Consider the following 17,364-nt stretch of genomic DNA (forward strand, 5'->3'; position numbering starts at 1 on the left):
TTTGTCAGGGTAGTTTGTTCTTAAACTGACCTGGAGCAGGCAAATTCTATCTTTCATAATGAAAGACTGTCAGAGTAGGACTGCTGATGGACCAGTGTAAGTATCATTTTGATAACTTTAGAGAAGTTTCATTGGAACAAAAATTTCTAATCTGTAGTAAATGTCATATTTTTCAGCTATATTTTAATTTTAATTATATATATATAATCTTGAAAATGAACCTATAGCTTTTGATATTAGAAAGTATTGCTTGGAATTAATGCTTAAAGTCTATAATAAACCTAACATTTTATGAAATGAGGACAGAAAATTTGATGTATTCACACAGACTCCTTTACTTATTCTATTTTGAGAAAGAACTCCCTAGATGTTGTACTTTTTGGTTGCTGAGAGTATTCCAAGCCTCTTTCCTGTGATTCCCAAATATGCAACAAATTCATAGATTTTATAAGTTAGTGTATTCTAAATAGAACATACTTTGGTACATATGTTGAAATAGTTTAATTTGAATGGACATGTTTTAAAATGAACTGCCATGAAAAGGTAGATCCATATTTTATCCTTTTTTAATGTATGTACTTTACTGGTACTACAAAATGTTGCTTCTTCTGCATTGTGGTGTATAGTAAAATAGTATTTATGGCCAAAATACACACTTCTTTCTGTAGTGAAGGTTCTGTTATAGAAATTAATTATGTTACAAGAAAATGCACAGAATTTTATCTTTCATATATGAGAAGGAGTGAGTAAGCAGTAAAACAAGATTTTTATGGTTTTATCTTTTATCTCTTGTTCATCATTCTTTATATACAAGAGGTCTTACTAATATTTATTAGTAATTTCATGGTATTTTGACCTCCAGATTTTTTTTGAAAATTTGAATGTTCCTTCTAAACTCATTTCTCTCTCACATCAGGAATCCTGTGTTATCTGACAGTGATTTGGACGCCATTCTTTGGAAATATTTTAACTGATAGTGAGGGCATGATTGACTTTGTCTGTTTTAGTACCAAGACTTTTTTGCATTGTTTTAAAGGGAATGTGTTCCTTTTATCAAGTATCACTGGGAAACATTCAGGTCTTTCCATTTCAAGGTTTTACAGGTAAGCTTGAGTACAGCCCACAGGGGAGAAATGGGATTCCTTTGAGGTTCCTATTGCAATTATAGTGATCTATTGCCACAGGAAGCAGAGATTCTTACTTTTATTTTATTCTTTTTTTTTCTAGTTTTATGATTAAAAAAGTAGGTGTCAGGTTTATATTCCTTTATTCAAATTTGTGCAAGTCTTCCCTTCTCCCAGATGAACATATGTTCAAGCTTGAAATGAAAAATAGATGATAATGAAATAAATGACTGCCCCAAAGCTATCTCCTACCTATCTGTGAAACAGAGTTATGAAATAATAATGGCAAGAGTGATAACTGTAGTTGCCAGTGTCCTAAAAAAGATGAGAATGTTCTTAATGTGGAGAGTCCTACCTTGAAGACAAATTTGCAGAAAAGAGCAGTGCTTGAAGTCTCCCCATGGAGGAGGTTGAGTTTATGCCTCATCAAAGATCAGAATTCAGCCCTAAAGCTAGTGATTCATCAGTTTAATGGAAGATTTCTTGCTTCAGGATATTTCCTACTGATATCAAATGGATGAGTGATAACAATTGCAGAGAATGCAGTGTAATTGTTTATTGGTAAATAAAAGCAGGACCAAAAGCTGAACTTGTCACAGGATGTTTATAGCATTTGAGGCAGTGATTTTCAGCAAGCACTTTGTTGCCAGATCCCAGTGTTCTGTGAGTGTTCTGATGAGTGGCTTTGAAATGTGTGGGTCACATTGACACTTTTAAGTTGTACAAAACAAAACAAATGAGTCAGTTTGATGTTTCCATAGGACTGATCAAAGGTGGAGGTAGGCTTTGAAAATTCCAAGTCAGATCAAGAATCCTGGAAAGGACCACTTTCAATATTTTAATATTCAAAGGGAGTTGTCTGTGGTGATGTGTGTGTGGTGTAGTGTAGGTGATGAAATGCAGGTCCTGTCCCTGCCCTGCCCCTGACTGCAAACAGGAACGTTTCTGAACCAGCTGATGAATCTGCAAAGGGCCAGAAAACATTCTCTGGCCCTTCCGCGTAGCCATGCTCAACATGTTCTGCTCCTTTTGTTTTTTGGAGAATAGGAGGAAAAAAAAAAAAAAAACAAAACAGATTGAAGGAGATAATCATATCTATTATCATCAACAGAGTTGAAATCTTCCAGAGCTTTTAGTGTCAATGTGTAAAACAGGGCATTAAAGGAATTATTGCAGCTCTCTTTATAAAGAGATTTTATAAATTTTATAAAATAAAATTTAATCCAATGGAAATCACATTGCCCAGACCTAAAAACTTGGAACTCAAACTTCAGCTGACATTTTACATAAGTATTTTAATTTGCTGAAATTTTAAAAATGCTTTCAAAATCTACAGATTGACCTGTGTCATCTTCCTTTTGGTTTTACTTTCTTTTTCTTTTTTTTTTTTTTTTTTTTTTTTTTTTTTTTGTTGGCTTTTGATATGATTCTTTACTTGGGCAGATTATCTTTCTTAAACTTCCCTTAGTTTCTGTGAATTATATTCTTCTGCATTATTGCACTGTTAGGATTTCACCATACTAGCATTTTAAAAAGTCATGTAAATAGTCTTATGACTATAGTCTAATATATATATATATTAGTCTACTAGTGTTATGGCATTTTACTTAAATTGTGGTGTGGTGTTCAGTCCGCAGGGAAAGTCTGTGGTCCATAGGTCAGTGCATGGTTTAGTGTTACCTACTGACTTTGTCTGCCTAGATACAGCTGTCATTTAATTAGTGAAAAGCTGCATTAAATTTTTGTGACCATGAATTAGCCAATGATGTTTATATAGTGTTTTAAGTCCCATTAGTGGAGAAAAAAATAGATTAGGAGGCCTCCTGGAGGTGATGTAGTCCAACCTTCTTCTCAAAGCAGGTTTCTGCTGTTATTGATGTTGTTATTGACACAGAAGGAGGTAGAAATTAAGAAGAAGGAGTAATAACAAATAAGTATGCTGAAGGATGGACAAAATCTCGACCTAGCCAGTATGACTGAAAACAAGAATGAACTGTGAAACAGGATCAGTTGATGGCTTAGCAAAGCATGGCAAAGACAACTGCATCAGATGAAAAAATCTAATTAATTAAGTGTTCACATTCAGTTGGTGTTATAACTAATTCCCAATGAAGCATTAAGATGATTTAACAGTTCTTGTTCTCCAGGGATATGATCTTTAATCAGATGTGGGGACTGTAAAAGGTGGACAGGGTAATTTATTCCAATAGGAGAAGAACAGTTTCTAGTTTGAAATTTAATGGGATGATGTATGAAAAATCTAAATTCTCTAGAGTGCATTTTGGTCTTGAAGTTTAGATGTCCTCTATTTTAGAGGACTTCTGTCAACAATGGATATTTTATTTTATTACATATGTTTGATTAGACTCATGGGATGTGGAAGATCAGTGAAGGAGGCTATGAAATTCAAAGGATTTTTTTTTGTTTGTTTGACTAATAATTAACTAGGTTTTTCTGAACTTTTAGTAGCATTTCCATCAGTTAAAGGGAGATTTGCTTTTCAGCTAGTGTGTTCCTCTATTCCCATGGTTTTCCAATGATATTATCCAATCAAGCCACTGTTACAGTCAGTGCTGAAGTAGGTGCATCTGTGCAGCACCTTATTATTTAAGGGCAGGCAAGAAGATCACTCTTGGTGAACACCTTGGTCATAAAGCCCTGAGTTTCCCAGACCGTCACCCCATGTGGAGGAGTGTCACAGACATCTTTTCATAAAAATCCTTTCATTAGGATTTTTCCTGCTGAGAAGTTTCAGCAACAGAATGTAAACAATGATTATCTGCTGCTGTGGAATGCATCAGGTGCATCTGTGATTGGCCCATCTTGGATGTCTATAATTAATGGCCAGTCAAGGCCGAGCTATCTTGGACAGAGTCCTAGAGAGCTGAATTTTGTTATCATTCTTTTCTATTCTATTCTTTGCTAGCCTTCTGAGATGAACCTTTTCCTTCTATTGCTTTTTAGTATAGTTATAATGTAATATATATATATATCATAAAATAATAAATCAAGCCTTCTGAACATGAAGTCAACATTTTCGTCTCTTCCCTCATCCAAGAGCCCCTGTGACCACTGTCACAGAAGAGGACTGGGCTGGGACACCCAGGTGGGATTGCACGTCATGATCCCCAATCTCATGACCAGGATATATAACCCAGGAGGGAAATGGAGGACCTGAACCTTGAGGAATGGAAGGGATGGAGTTAGGGAGCACTGAGGCTGGCCAGACGTGTGTGTGTCCATGGGAGCAGATGAGATGGATCCAGTGGTTGTCATGAGATGGATCCAGTGGTTGTCATACCATTGTGAGGCAGCTCTCCATCATCCCTGAAACACTCTGGGGATTGGAGAGGTTTTCAGTGACCTCGAGGTGGGGAAGTCACATTTATCTTTAGGAAGATAAATAAGTCTTACATTTCTTATGTGCTTAAATATTTAAATACACATTTCATTTTACCTGTCATTGTAGCTCAAGAGAAAATAGGACAGGACAGAAATGAATTTTTGCGTACTGATATTACTACAGCAGACTCTGTGTAGCTTTGTAGTGAAGGTCACATGCAATCTGTAATAATTGAAAAAGAGAAATTTTCATCAATTTCTTTATTACTATATTTTAATCCTAAAGGTTTCTTTTAGCTTATTGAAAAATTATATCTTATAAATGTTCCTTTTTTGTCAGAAATTAAGAAAATTATAGAAGTATATAATTACCTGAATTATGGTATTTAAGGCACCCTCATAGTTGTCAACTCTTTTAAACAGAAGACTTCCAGAAGCTTGGATTTCTATTCTTAAAATCTTTCCACCTAAAGAAATTGGGAAAACCCAGATGTTTTCATCTGTTTCTCTAGAATATTATTCATTGAAATGTTACAATATTTTCACAGGATCATAAAAATAGTTTTGATTGGAAGGAGATTTTAATCTACTCCAAACCCATCCAATAAACAGGGCCATCATCAACTAGGTCAGGTTGCTCAGAGACCAAATCAACCCGACCTTGAATGTTTCCACAAATGGAGCTCTTGAATGTTTACTTGTTGAATGCTTCCATAGAATGGAATTCTTGAATGTTTACCTTGAATGTTTCCATAGATGGAGGCATCTACCACTTCTCTGGGCAGCCTTTCCCAGTGTTTTACCACCCTCATCTCTCAATACTTATTTCTTATATCATGTCTGAATCTACCCTTTTTTTTGTTGCAAACTATTACCCTTTGTCTTGTATCAAGAGACAAAAAAGTAAAAAGTCCTCAAATTTTCAGGTCTTTACATTTGATCAATTAATTTCAGCAGGGATTCATTAATTCATGAAACCAAAGTTATGAAGCATTGAATTCTGTGAATAGTTCAAAATGCAAATAAAAAGAAAACACTATTATTTTTAAGATATATAGTAATGTTGTGCCTATCTAAAAGTTCTGATCAGAAACTGTGAACCATAAAAGTTAGATAAATGAATGCATAACCTCCCCACATGGTTTTGTGCTATGCATAAAATATGATATAGTCTCGTATACTGTAGACAGGGACAAGCCTGTAAGTAGCTGTACAGAAATTATCATAGACAAAAGATAACTGCATTATAAAATTAGCCAAAGAGGCAAATAAATACTTTTAAATTATTGTGACTTTATATTTGGTACGTACTCAGTTGGCAGAATGCTGGAAATTAAATTACTTCTATAAGAAAATTTATATTTGTTTTAAATATCAACCCTCAATCCAGAGTTCTATTTGTTTTATCATTGACTTAGAGTAATCAACTGACCCATTCAAAGCATATGAAAACATTGAAAATAGTGAAAGCAAGTCTTATCTCCATTAAATATAATGACCCTTGAGAATGGCACACTGAGAGATGCAAATATAAATTATTTCCTCACTAAATTCCCTCCTAGTTCCCTAGGAGGTTCCTAGAACCTACTTATATTTCAAAAAAAAAAATCTTATGTTTGTATATGTGAATATATGTATGCATATCTTCTTATGTTTAACACCTCCCTGTTGTATGACAGAAAAATATTTTGGTTCTTTTGAGCCAACTGTTTTCTTGTTTTATTGGTAAGCCTTTTAATTGTTTGGTCCCTAAGAGTAGGCAGAAGGATGTCACTTAAAATTATCATGTTGCAAAGGGAAGTCCAGAGTCCCCCACTGACACAGAGTAGAAATAAAATAAACTCTTCACAGTTCTATCACAACCATCTGAATGCACTCAGCAATCTTCCCACAGCTGGAAAATCACAGCTAGTGAAAAGGAAATAAAAAATGTTATCAGAAGGCAATGTTCTCATTACATTATCTAAAATGCAGTAAAAGTGCTGTGGCTATTAGAAACTCATTCTAGCTGCTCTTCAAAATTAACTCCTAATGCTTAGAAGAGCTTGGTGGCTGCAGGCATTTGCTGAGCTGTGTGCTTTCAGCAATGTCCCATTTTACTCTCTCTGTTAGGTCCAGATTTAACTTTTTAATGGGGCCTCAAGCATTTTCAGAGGGGCTTTGTATGTGGTTCTACTGGATTATTTTCCTCAGGGAGGAAAAAAGCCAGGAAAACAGAAAAACTAACTAAAATAGAAAAAGAATAAAAGAGTACAGAACTGAGCTTAGGAGAAATTCTGTGCTTATTTTGTATGTGACAGTTTCATTTGTACAGAGTAGATCTGGGAGTTAATTAAAAGAACTGAGCCCCAATTGCTTAAAAATTTACATTTAGAAATTTCAGCAGATATTCAGAAATAAAAACCAGGCTGAAGGCTAGAGATGGAAATATAAAACTTACAGAATTCTGCAAGGTAGTATAGGAAGGAATCACTGACGAAGAAATTTGGTTATTTATTATTTACAATGATTATAATTCCATCTCTAGATTCATTCTTTAAAATGATGGGGGTTGTAGGGAGAGTGAGGTTTTGTGCAGAACACAGTCCCTGGATATAAAGGCAATGGAAAATACCAGCAACCAATTCTTTTCTGTTTTACATAAATATGAAAGCAGGCAGGTGTCACTGTAAATGGCTGAATATCAGTTCAGGAATTGAAAGAAATCTACTTTTATTCTTTCATCATGATGCTAAATCTACGATTATACTTTGAGCAACTTCTAAATTGTTTCTGAAAAGAATCTGCTTTCAGAAAACAACTGAAGATTGCTTCACTTTGGTGGTGAGTTTTTCTGTGTTTTGCTAATGTTTTGGGGTTTTTTGGTAAATAATGTCAGCTTTCTGGTTGTGTTTTCAACATCTGCAAAAAGCAAAAATAATTTTTATACTAATGGAAAAGCCTTCTCATTTCCACAGTAACCAGTATTTTTCAACTAAATGAAAATACATTAGTAGAGATAGAAAATCCAATCTTTTTACAGCCATGATGATGGAAAGTAACTGAATGCTGTGGAAAGGAATCAGGATAAGTTTGTCTGCAGTGAAATGGGCAGCTGGGCTATGTCACAATTTCTTGAAATGATCTTTATCAATTTTGTTTTAAGGGATGTTTTCTATTTTAAACAAATTTCAGTAAAACTTCTTTGCATAAAGCTTCCAGTTAACTCATGTAAATACATTAATTTATGTTCAGAAAGCCCTCTAGAGAGAAGTTGCATTATTTCTGTTGTGTACTTGGCTTATAAAATGATGCAGAAGGTACCCTTCAGTTTATTGGACATCATGCCAAGAAAGATTTAGAAATAATCACAAAGAATAGCCTCAAAACAACTCATTTCTTGTGTTTTAGCTGCTGTATCAATTCCCTTTTATCCTGATGGTGAATGATAGACGCATAAAAAACCCCAACTTTATTTATTAAATGAAAAAAAAGCGCCTTAAAATGGCACAAATGTGAACTGAAAAGAGAAATGAATTTTATCTACCTCTCAAGGGAGGAAGAAATTGGTCTGGAAATTCATTGCAGTGAAATGAGTGAGTTATTTTGCTGACTGTCAGTGGTAGGTAACAATGTAATGCAATAAGTGAAGGCCAGGTTTGAATGGATAGAAAATTAATCTTCAGCCACTGTCTCCTGTGGGATTTTTCTGTGCCAGTATTGATTGCATTTCAGCTCCTGACTTGAGAGAGAAATTGGTTGGAGTTGGGTTTTAATTATATTCACATGCTGGATCACTTTCCATCAAAATAGGTGTTTTGCTGCTTTTCTGAGAACAAAGTTTAACTGGATATAAAACTGTACCAACTGACACCACAATCTGTCAGGCTTTTCATTGAAATGCAAGATTAAAAAAATAATAACAGTGAGGTTTTCCTTTTTAATCTTTTTTTTTCCTTTTTCTTTTTTATTTTTTTAGATATAAGCTACTTGAAATTCAAAAGTTTGCAAATTAAAATCAAATAGATTTATTTTCTATAGAAGAATCCACTATAGTATAAATTTTGTATTGTCAGGAGGAGTTCAGCACTAATTTGCCAATAATGGTTCTGATACTTACCTGTTGTGTACAGAACTACTTCAGACACCATTTAGATTTACAGAGCAAATTATTCCTGTGTAAGGGTAACTTCAAAATTTTTAAAGGATTTTGTTATTTTTTGTGTTTGATATTTGGCAGATTGATGTGTTATTTTAGTGTCAGAGCTGTACATCATAAAATACTGCCACGAAGGTCAACGAGAGCATTGTGAAAGCATCTACATTGTTTTATGTAGTTTTAAATCCATTGTCTGCATTAATGAAGTTGAGAAGAGTTTTTAGATTAATGTTTTTTGATTGGATATCATGGAATATTGGTAGGAATAACAACAGAGTCAGTCACAGTCGTTTTCAGGGGACCTGTGTGTGTGTGTGCTATTAGCAATGTGAGAAGTAGATTTTTTTTTTTTCATTTTAAGGCATTGAGGTCATAACTAATTAAGTGGTTTCAATTTCAACAAAGTTTGATCAGATTTTGGCAGTAGACCTGAAGCTTCTTTCATAGCATAAGAGTGAATAGAAGGACTGAAAGGTTGTAGTTATTAATTGGAATGAAATTGCTATATCAATTAGAAGAAACATGATCATTTTATGTTTTGATGCTTCAAGAATTTCAAGCAAAAATCTAAGTATATTGTAATACAAAAACTTCTGTGCAAGACCTGCTAAGATGGACTGGATGGAAAAATGTGTGATCCTTGAGATTGTTTTTTGTAGGGCCAGAAGCTGAACTTTGATGAACTTTGGCTAGTCAGTCCATTCCAGCTCAGGATATTCTTTGAGTCTGTGTTCACACTCTTTCTCTTTTACCATACCCATTACCTCCCATATATTTCTTGTGGAAATTTAGTTGAAATAAATCTTTTTACATTCACTCATTCAGGTATTTCAGTATGGTTTTGTGGCCTCATGGTCCTCAGTTATTTTCTGAAGTGAAATTCTGAATTCTGAAGTGTACTGTGAAAGCCTTGAGGGTTTGTAGTCGTTGCTACTAGTTTTTAGAAATAAGACTTTTAGAATGTTTTTTTAATCAAATGACTTTCCAACAGAAGGGAGATTTTGCCACATGAATGACTGACTATTGAGATTGCATTTGCATAATTAGACAAAGTCATTACTTTGTGCAACTTGAAGCTAAAAGATAACTTATGGAAAGAACTCCTGAATTTGTGTAATGTTTTGCATGCCAGTTTTGGGGCATGAAAAAAATCTTGTGGGATAATACAGAAGCAAAAAAACACCCAAGCAAACAACACAACAGAAACCTGTGAAAAATGGAACCAAATTGCATTGTCTGAAGGTGTCAAAATGCTGTGTCATTTCAAATCATACAATGCATAAACTGTTACTGATCCTGGCTTTAATCTGCACCCTTCCACGTAAGTTATAATGGTTGTGAGCCTTGTCTGGCTGCTGGCTGCCCACAAAGCTGTCTGTCACATTCTCCTGTACCACCACCCTCTCCAGCAGTGGAGGGGTGAGAGAATAAGACCATAAAATACTCATGGATTGAGATAAAGACAGTTTAATAAAGGAAAGCAAAATTCAAACACTGAAGCCATGGAAATCAGAGATTTATTCTTTATTTCCCACCAGCAGGCAATGTCCAAACACTTTTTTGGGAAGTAGGATCTTAGGACACACAGCAGTTGCTCCACAGATACTCCACCTTCATGATGAATGTCCCTTCTCTCCTAATTTCTCTGAGCTTGTAGTATTAAGAATAACATCATTAGAAAGGAATATCTCTTTGATCATCTTCACAGCTGACCCTCCCAAACTCTTACTCCCAAACTCTTACTCATTCCCAGAAAGGGGTTAAATCCTTTACAACAAATTTACCTTGTCAGCATAAGATGTAGTAGCTATGCTGCATAAAAATAATCAAAATGAGTATCCAGCTTCTTTTCTTCTGGAAGTTTAGTAGACTTGTGAGATTCATCTCACCTAATTCTAGGCAGCTGTGTTGCTGACTTCTACATCCAGGTGATTTGCACTGCTTCTACAATCAATCAAAAGTAGGAGGCACTTCTAAAGCATGATTCATGTCATGGGAAAATAGGTGTCTAATTAGGATAAGATGAATTGCACTCCAAACATTCCCATTCCTCTTCATTCACTCTGAAGGCAGCCTGCAATGATGAGCACAACACTGCTGGGTTGTGAAATCAGTGGCTGTCACTGGCTAGAGGAGTTCTGCCCTCTGTATTTCTAAAGGAAATCAGTTCTTTAAAACCCACCCAGGTTTTTAGGTTTACTTCAGGCAGCATTTGAACCTGTACTTAGATGGCATATACTTGTGCTGTGACATTGAGATGAAGCAGATGAGAAAACATAGGCAGTTTCATTACATGGCATTGTGGATAAGCTAAAGTCTGTCTGTCTGTACTTAGATAATAGAGAAATAGATAAATAGATAGATAATGCATAAATATATAATAAATAAATAATAAATAAATCGATAAATAGATAAACAAAGGATAATAAACAGAGTGGCCTCAGCACACACATGCCTTACTGACCATTGTCAGCACTATTTATCAAGCATAGCACATTTTCAAAAACTGATTACTCTATAGTATTAAAAATATCCTTATAATTGCCTCCAATAGCTGGCCTGAGTAATCATTCAGTATCATAGTTGCTGTATTACTGCTTTAAGTGGCAGTGGACCCATGGCATGGGGCCTCTTGTTCCAGCTGCAGCTGAGACAGCTGAAGGCACTCCTACCTCTTTGGCCTTCTCTACCTCCTTGGTTCCACACTTCAATAAAATCTCAGCTTTTAAAATGGTTAAGAACTAGTACAAACTGACTGAATGAATTAGAAGGAACCAAGAAATGTGTATCAGGCTGCAGACAGGTGAGAAAAGGCAGACAGTGAGCGCCTGAGTTTTTGGGACCTGCCCCCTAGGATAGATGTAACCACTACATGGAGTTTCACTGAGACGTGCTTAAAATAAATCAATGAAAGAAACCTGATTCAGTCAGAAATCCTAAGGCTTCATTTCGTTGCTTTTTCTGGATGTACACCTATGTTTCTGAAAAATCTGTTTATGCAGTGTTTATGTGTGGTATCATTTTCAGATTTGTGATTTATGATATAATCTGCAGAAGGAAAAAAAAAGTAACATTTAAGATTTGGTGCAAATTATTATATGTAAGAAAAGGTAATTAATTTGCCTTGTGTTATGGTTGTAAAAATTCCATGCAGTTATGAAATTGAAGTGTGTAAGGTGTTTAGGCTCATACTTTTCTTTTGCAGGTCTTCATTTGACTGGATTGCATTGGGTTAATCAAAACTGAAAGCAAACTATACATAAATATTCCTTGACCTGGAGAAACTAATTGTGCTTATATAGAAATGTTATATTGTGTTCAATGTTAGCAGTGAAAGAAAAGCTATGATTTTTTCACGTAAAAAGAGAAAATCTGAGTGGCATTGTTTTTAACACACTTTTTAATATTTTGCTCTTTACATATTTTTCTTTTAAAAGCCTGAAAAGAATGAAACTGAATCTGGCAGCCAGAGAATCAGACCAGTATTTGAAGATGATCCTGTTTTCCGACGGCAAACGTCTTACCAACATGCAGCAGTCCACATACCCACAGATATTTATGAAGGCTGTAAGTGGCATGTGAACAAAGTGATTTTATATTTTAAAACTAAGCTCATTATTTGTGTCTCATTCTTAAAACAATGTTTTTCTACATTTTTAGTACAGGTTTGCTGTTAATGTCACCGTTACTTCTTTCAGTGCTACTTCACAGATGTGCCGTATTAGGGATATGATTAATTTTTTGAATTGGTAGGTGCTGCAGTTAAAGAGATCCATTAGGATTGGATCTGAGTTTCACAAATGTAACTGGAGGTGAAACAAAACTCTTGCATATTCTGATGATCTGATCCATTCTTTCTCTGTGCTGTTCACATCTAATACAAACAATTCTTGACAGCTCTTCTTTACACTCTGTTTGGCCTCAGGCAGGGATGAGTTCTGAAAACATTTTTAAGTATCACATGAGCTGGTACAGTTTAGGGAAATAACATGCTGTGTGAGCTGGTAGTACCAATATTTCATCCAGTGCATTTCTAGAACTGCAGTAACAGAGTGGCAGAGAATTTACATAAAGTCTTTCTAAACGATGCAAAAAATTATATATATACATGTGTATACAGATGAGGATTCTTTAATTGTATTTCAAAACTAAGTATTTATCTTTCAAAATGGAAATAAGTCCCTGTGCTCATCATCAAGCAAAAATCTTTACGCAACAAAAAGACATTTCAGCATTCAAAGGAGCTGCATATTTTTTAAAAGGCGGGGAGAAAAATTAAATAGGATTTCTATTTTTAAGTTTTTATTTTTTTAAGGTCCTAATTTCAAGTATGCAGTCTTTTTCCTCTTTTAAAGTCTCATCAAGAGGAAAGAGACCCTAGTGTGACCTGTGCTTTTTAAAATTCATGGCCACAGTTGCGTGCAGCTTCCATAAATGGCAGAGGGATGAAAATGGAAATGTCACTGTGATGGGGGAAAGAATCATAGTAGCTCGTATTCTTATATGGTGAGCTTGACTGACAGACCTAAAGGATTATTCTGGGATTCTGGCTTTAATAACTGCTAAAGTGCACCTTAATTGCAGGATTACAGAGAAGTGACAGGCCATTTCCTTTTTTTCATTTTTTGGAAGAGAATTGATACTTCGCTGTTAAAATGTTGGAAAAACTCGCCTCCAGTTATTAGGATATTTGTAAATGCCGTGTGAACTTTGGTATAGGATTTTAATCATAACAGTACATAAAATGTTTCCTTGATGTGTTGAATTTAACATCTTAAATGGAATTCCTGAGGACACACATCCCTTAAAAAATGTATATTATGTAATGTTCCTGTACAGCCCATAAATCTGAAAAGGAAGACAGATTATGAATTCCACAGGAAAGGTACAACTTTAGTATCTAATAAAATTATGATAGCAGAAAGAAATGTACATTTCTGGACAGAGAAATGTATGTGCATTTGCAACATATATGGTCTGTGAATATTGGATCTAGTTTTTATATTAATTACCAGAGAAGTGGAAGTGTAGAAAATTACCAGGAAGTCTACAATTCTATGTCAGAAAAATCATGTTCTGGTGTGTCTGTGTAACTTTTTATTACAGATGGAATTTTCAGTGTTAAAAGCTTGAGAATATCTAAAAGTGACAGATTTCATGTCAATAAACACAAAATGTTCACCAGGTTCTATTTTATAGTTACAAAGTTCATGTGTCATCTAAAACGCAAGTGCGCAATTGTAGGGTAGTCATTCACCAACAGATTTCCAGAAGTAGAATTTAGTGTTGTTCTTTCCACATTATGATCTACAAGCAATTTTTATAACTCTAGAAAGACAGATAAGTTATCTTGAACCCTGTTGTCATTTTTCTGCCTGTTCATAAGAGTTAGCCTGTCATTTCTTGGGAGGTTTCAGTGTCCCCTATAACAGGGAGCAGCTGTAAATTTGAAAATGCTATCTGCAATTCCTTGTCTAAATCCCACTCAGCTTTGAAGCATTTGCAACACAGGCATTACAATGAATCCTTCTGAAAATCAGTGGAAGAGACACAGTTCAAAAGTTTTACAGCTTGGAAGTAATTTTTTTTGCCTGAATTATGCCTTGGCAAGCAGATTTCATTTTTTCTCCTTTATTGTATATGCTTTGCAGGTGGGCAAGAGAAACAAAGAATTGCTTTTTGAATCTCACAGAACAGTTTTCAATGACCAGATATTTGACTTGCCTATTCCTCCTTGAGATTGGTTTTCACTTCTCTTGCCTCTTGCAGCAGCAGGTTGTTGTCCCTAGGGGAGAGGGACAATTACTGTTAGAGCCACACATGGTCTGGATTGTCACTTGGGCCTGTCAATCATGCTTTTTCATGTAATTCATTATTTTCTGTATGAAACTAGGAATTCAACTCTTAACCATAGAATCATAGAATCATTAGGGTTGGAAGAGACCTTTAAGATAATCAAAATGCTAACCATTATTTTTTTAATTTATTTATGTTTCATTTATATTGTAGTTATTACTTATGATTTTTCATGATTTTTTAAATTGAATCAAATAATGAATTTTTTTCCACTTTTTTTTTTTTAATTGGGAACCTTTTTTGTCTAATAATTCTGTAATGCTGCACAACCTACTTAAAATCTAGTGTGGTCGATAAAATAATATCCTTTTCTTCCTATATATATAGTGATTTGCTTTGTTTGAAATATAAGAGATTCTTGTGAAGTAGTTCATGTATTTCACCATAAAAATATGTGATACATCATAACAAAATATCCATTTACTACATCCAGGTTATTACTTTGTGAGTTATTTGATTGTAGAAAGAAGTATTATGGAAGCTGTTCTTTTTATTATTATTTTCTTTTCCTGGATCTTGTGCCAAAACCTATGCAGAGACAGGAGAAACTCTAAGGAGTTCATTTACTTGCCTGTTTTTGAGGATTGAAGAAAGGAGGTAATCCCAATAAAATAGAACCAGATCAGACTTTTAATTCAGTATTTTTCAAGAGGCTCATTTAGGTTTTGAAATAAAATCAATCTGCAGCTGAAAACAGAACAGACCCTCAGGTCCTCTTCCTAATACATGCACTAGGAATTAGTCACGCATCTCCTATTAGTAATAGCTGAAGTCTTGTTTCTAAATCCTCATTAAAACTGAACTCTGCTTATCCCTAAGCAGAATATAGGAACTGCAGGCCAGAAGTAAAGGTGAAATCCCTGCCACAAGGAAAGCAGGGTTAATCTTCCCAGTGGATATACCACATGCCCTTGCTGTCCGGGATCCACTTTTCCAATCTGCTGAAGTGATTCCTTCAGGTCTGTGTCTGCACTGGAGTTATTTTGAGGTGATGTGGAGGGATAGAATGTAAGAAAATAAAGATAGTGCAGAAGGTAGTCTCACACCTGAGGAGTTGCAGCTGCACTGATCACCAAAGATTAGAACAGGTCTGCCCTTATCAGGCCACAGCTGTGTCCAGTAAGATGACGAGTGCTACGAAAGAGTGGGTTAGCTGGGTGAGGAGAGAGCTGGAGTTTGTTGGATGGTAGTGAAGAGAGATAGAGTTTGTTGTCTGTGCTGTGAAGGACTCAGTGGTGTGAGGAGATGCCCATGAGAAATCACTGAGAAGGTATGAGAACCTTGCAATAAGATGATAAGAAGGTGAGGTGTTAGACAAAGCACACAAGCCAGGTTTGCTTTTTGCTGTGTGGTTATTCCTACTTTACTCCCTTTAAATCAGAAATAGTGCTTCCACATGTCACTCACTGCTTGATTAGTGTGGAAGAGCTGATTAAAGTGTCAGGTTGAAAGTAATATGTCATGAACATGACAACATAACTTTGAATATATTTGGACAGCAACCAGCAAGAAAAAAGGGCTTCCTTTCTCCAAAGCCATCAAACGAAGCATAAATATTGAGTTACAAGTAATTGATGGTTCATCTACCTTAGTAACAATAAAATATAAATACTGTTGCTTCATATTCTCCTTTCATGGCAGTCAAAATTTTTCTGTTGTCTGAAGCCTTGTATTTATTATATAGTATTTGATATCAAATATGACAGTAGATATAATAAATTTTGTCTTTCTAGTGGTGCATCATATATGTAAATAATTAGTTATGGATAAAGTATTTTGACATTCTGGTACTCCAGTATATCACTCAAGGGTAATAAAAACTTCTAGAAATAATTAGGGAAAAAAAAAAAAAAGTTAGATGCTTCAGTGATTTTTATCTTGACCAGAATATTATTTCTTGGTGAGTTTTTAAAATGTTGAACAGTTTCTGCTAATATTGTGTATCTCAGCCTAAGAGCTTGAAAATAAAAGAAATGCCATTTGGGAACAGCAGTCTAGTGGAAGGAGTTCCAGCACATGGCAGGAATGTTGGAAGTAGATGATCTTTAAGGTCCCTTCTAACTCAGACCCTTCTGTGGTTCTGTGAATAAAACCCTCAGAAATACTGGGACATGAAACCATGCGTGTGACAATATTACCCCTCCAAAAGAAACCCCCAATTAAATAAACTAGGAAAAAGTGTGTTGTCATTTATTCGTTGAAGGTCTTATGTGTGGATAACAAATGAGATTTATTAAGAAATCCAGATATGGATAAAGGGTTGTGTAAATATTTTGACGTGCTACATCCGCATTCCTTAAATATCTAAAGACAATAAAATGTTTGTGGACTTTTTTTTTCTATTTAATTTAAATAGTTGTTACAAACAGCCAAGTCACTTTTATTACCTAAATTAATTGGTTCAGCATATTTTAAGCTTAGTGGTCTTGATATATTTTTTTGTTATGGCTGACAAACTGAAGATCTTGTCTTGGTTTATTGTAAGGGATAATTGAATAGTGCAGGCTCACTACATCAGAGATTGTAAAATGATTGTTTCAAGTCTCTGATTTTGAGTGTGTTCACACCTTTACATTTGGAAATAGATATTATGGATGTCTCGTGCAAATAGCATGTGAGATTACTGTAACTTCTGTGTGGTGTTTTTTTGTTGCTGTTGTTTTTTGTTAGGTTTTTTTTGTTGTTTGTTTCTCTGCTATTTTAATCAGAGAGCTATTTGTGAAAACATGTAATGAGTGAAGTAGACCTTTAAATGAGTTTCAGTGTCAGCCTGTTTTAAATACCAAAGACTATGGCTTGGGGTAACTATAAAGCAAATGTTAGTTGCAGCTAAGTCCCTAAGTACTGCCTGGTTGGTTCAATATTAAACCTGGAAGGAAAATACCAGTGCAGAAGCTTAAGTAA

The 17,364-nt window shown here is 34.9% G+C and overlaps 1 protein-coding gene across 8 annotated transcripts in view; it reads left to right on the plus strand.

Annotated features, from left to right (window-relative positions):
* CACNA2D1 (calcium voltage-gated channel auxiliary subunit alpha2delta 1) overlaps positions 1 to 17,364 on the plus strand; it is a 364,493-nt gene that overhangs the window by 199,301 nt on the left and 147,828 nt on the right. For all 8 annotated transcript variants that reach the window (XM_074538787.1, XM_074538781.1, XM_074538782.1 and 5 more), the window contains exon 6: positions 12,042 to 12,171. In XM_074538787.1, the coding sequence (XP_074394888.1) occupies positions 12,042 to 12,171 (130 nt within the window). The remainder of the gene's footprint in view (positions 1 to 12,041; positions 12,172 to 17,364) is intronic.

The sequence above is a fragment of the Zonotrichia albicollis genome, chromosome 4, assembly GCF_047830755.1.
Source record: "Zonotrichia albicollis isolate bZonAlb1 chromosome 4, bZonAlb1.hap1, whole genome shotgun sequence".
In the NCBI taxonomy this organism is placed as follows: domain Eukaryota; kingdom Metazoa; phylum Chordata; class Aves; order Passeriformes; family Passerellidae; genus Zonotrichia; species Zonotrichia albicollis.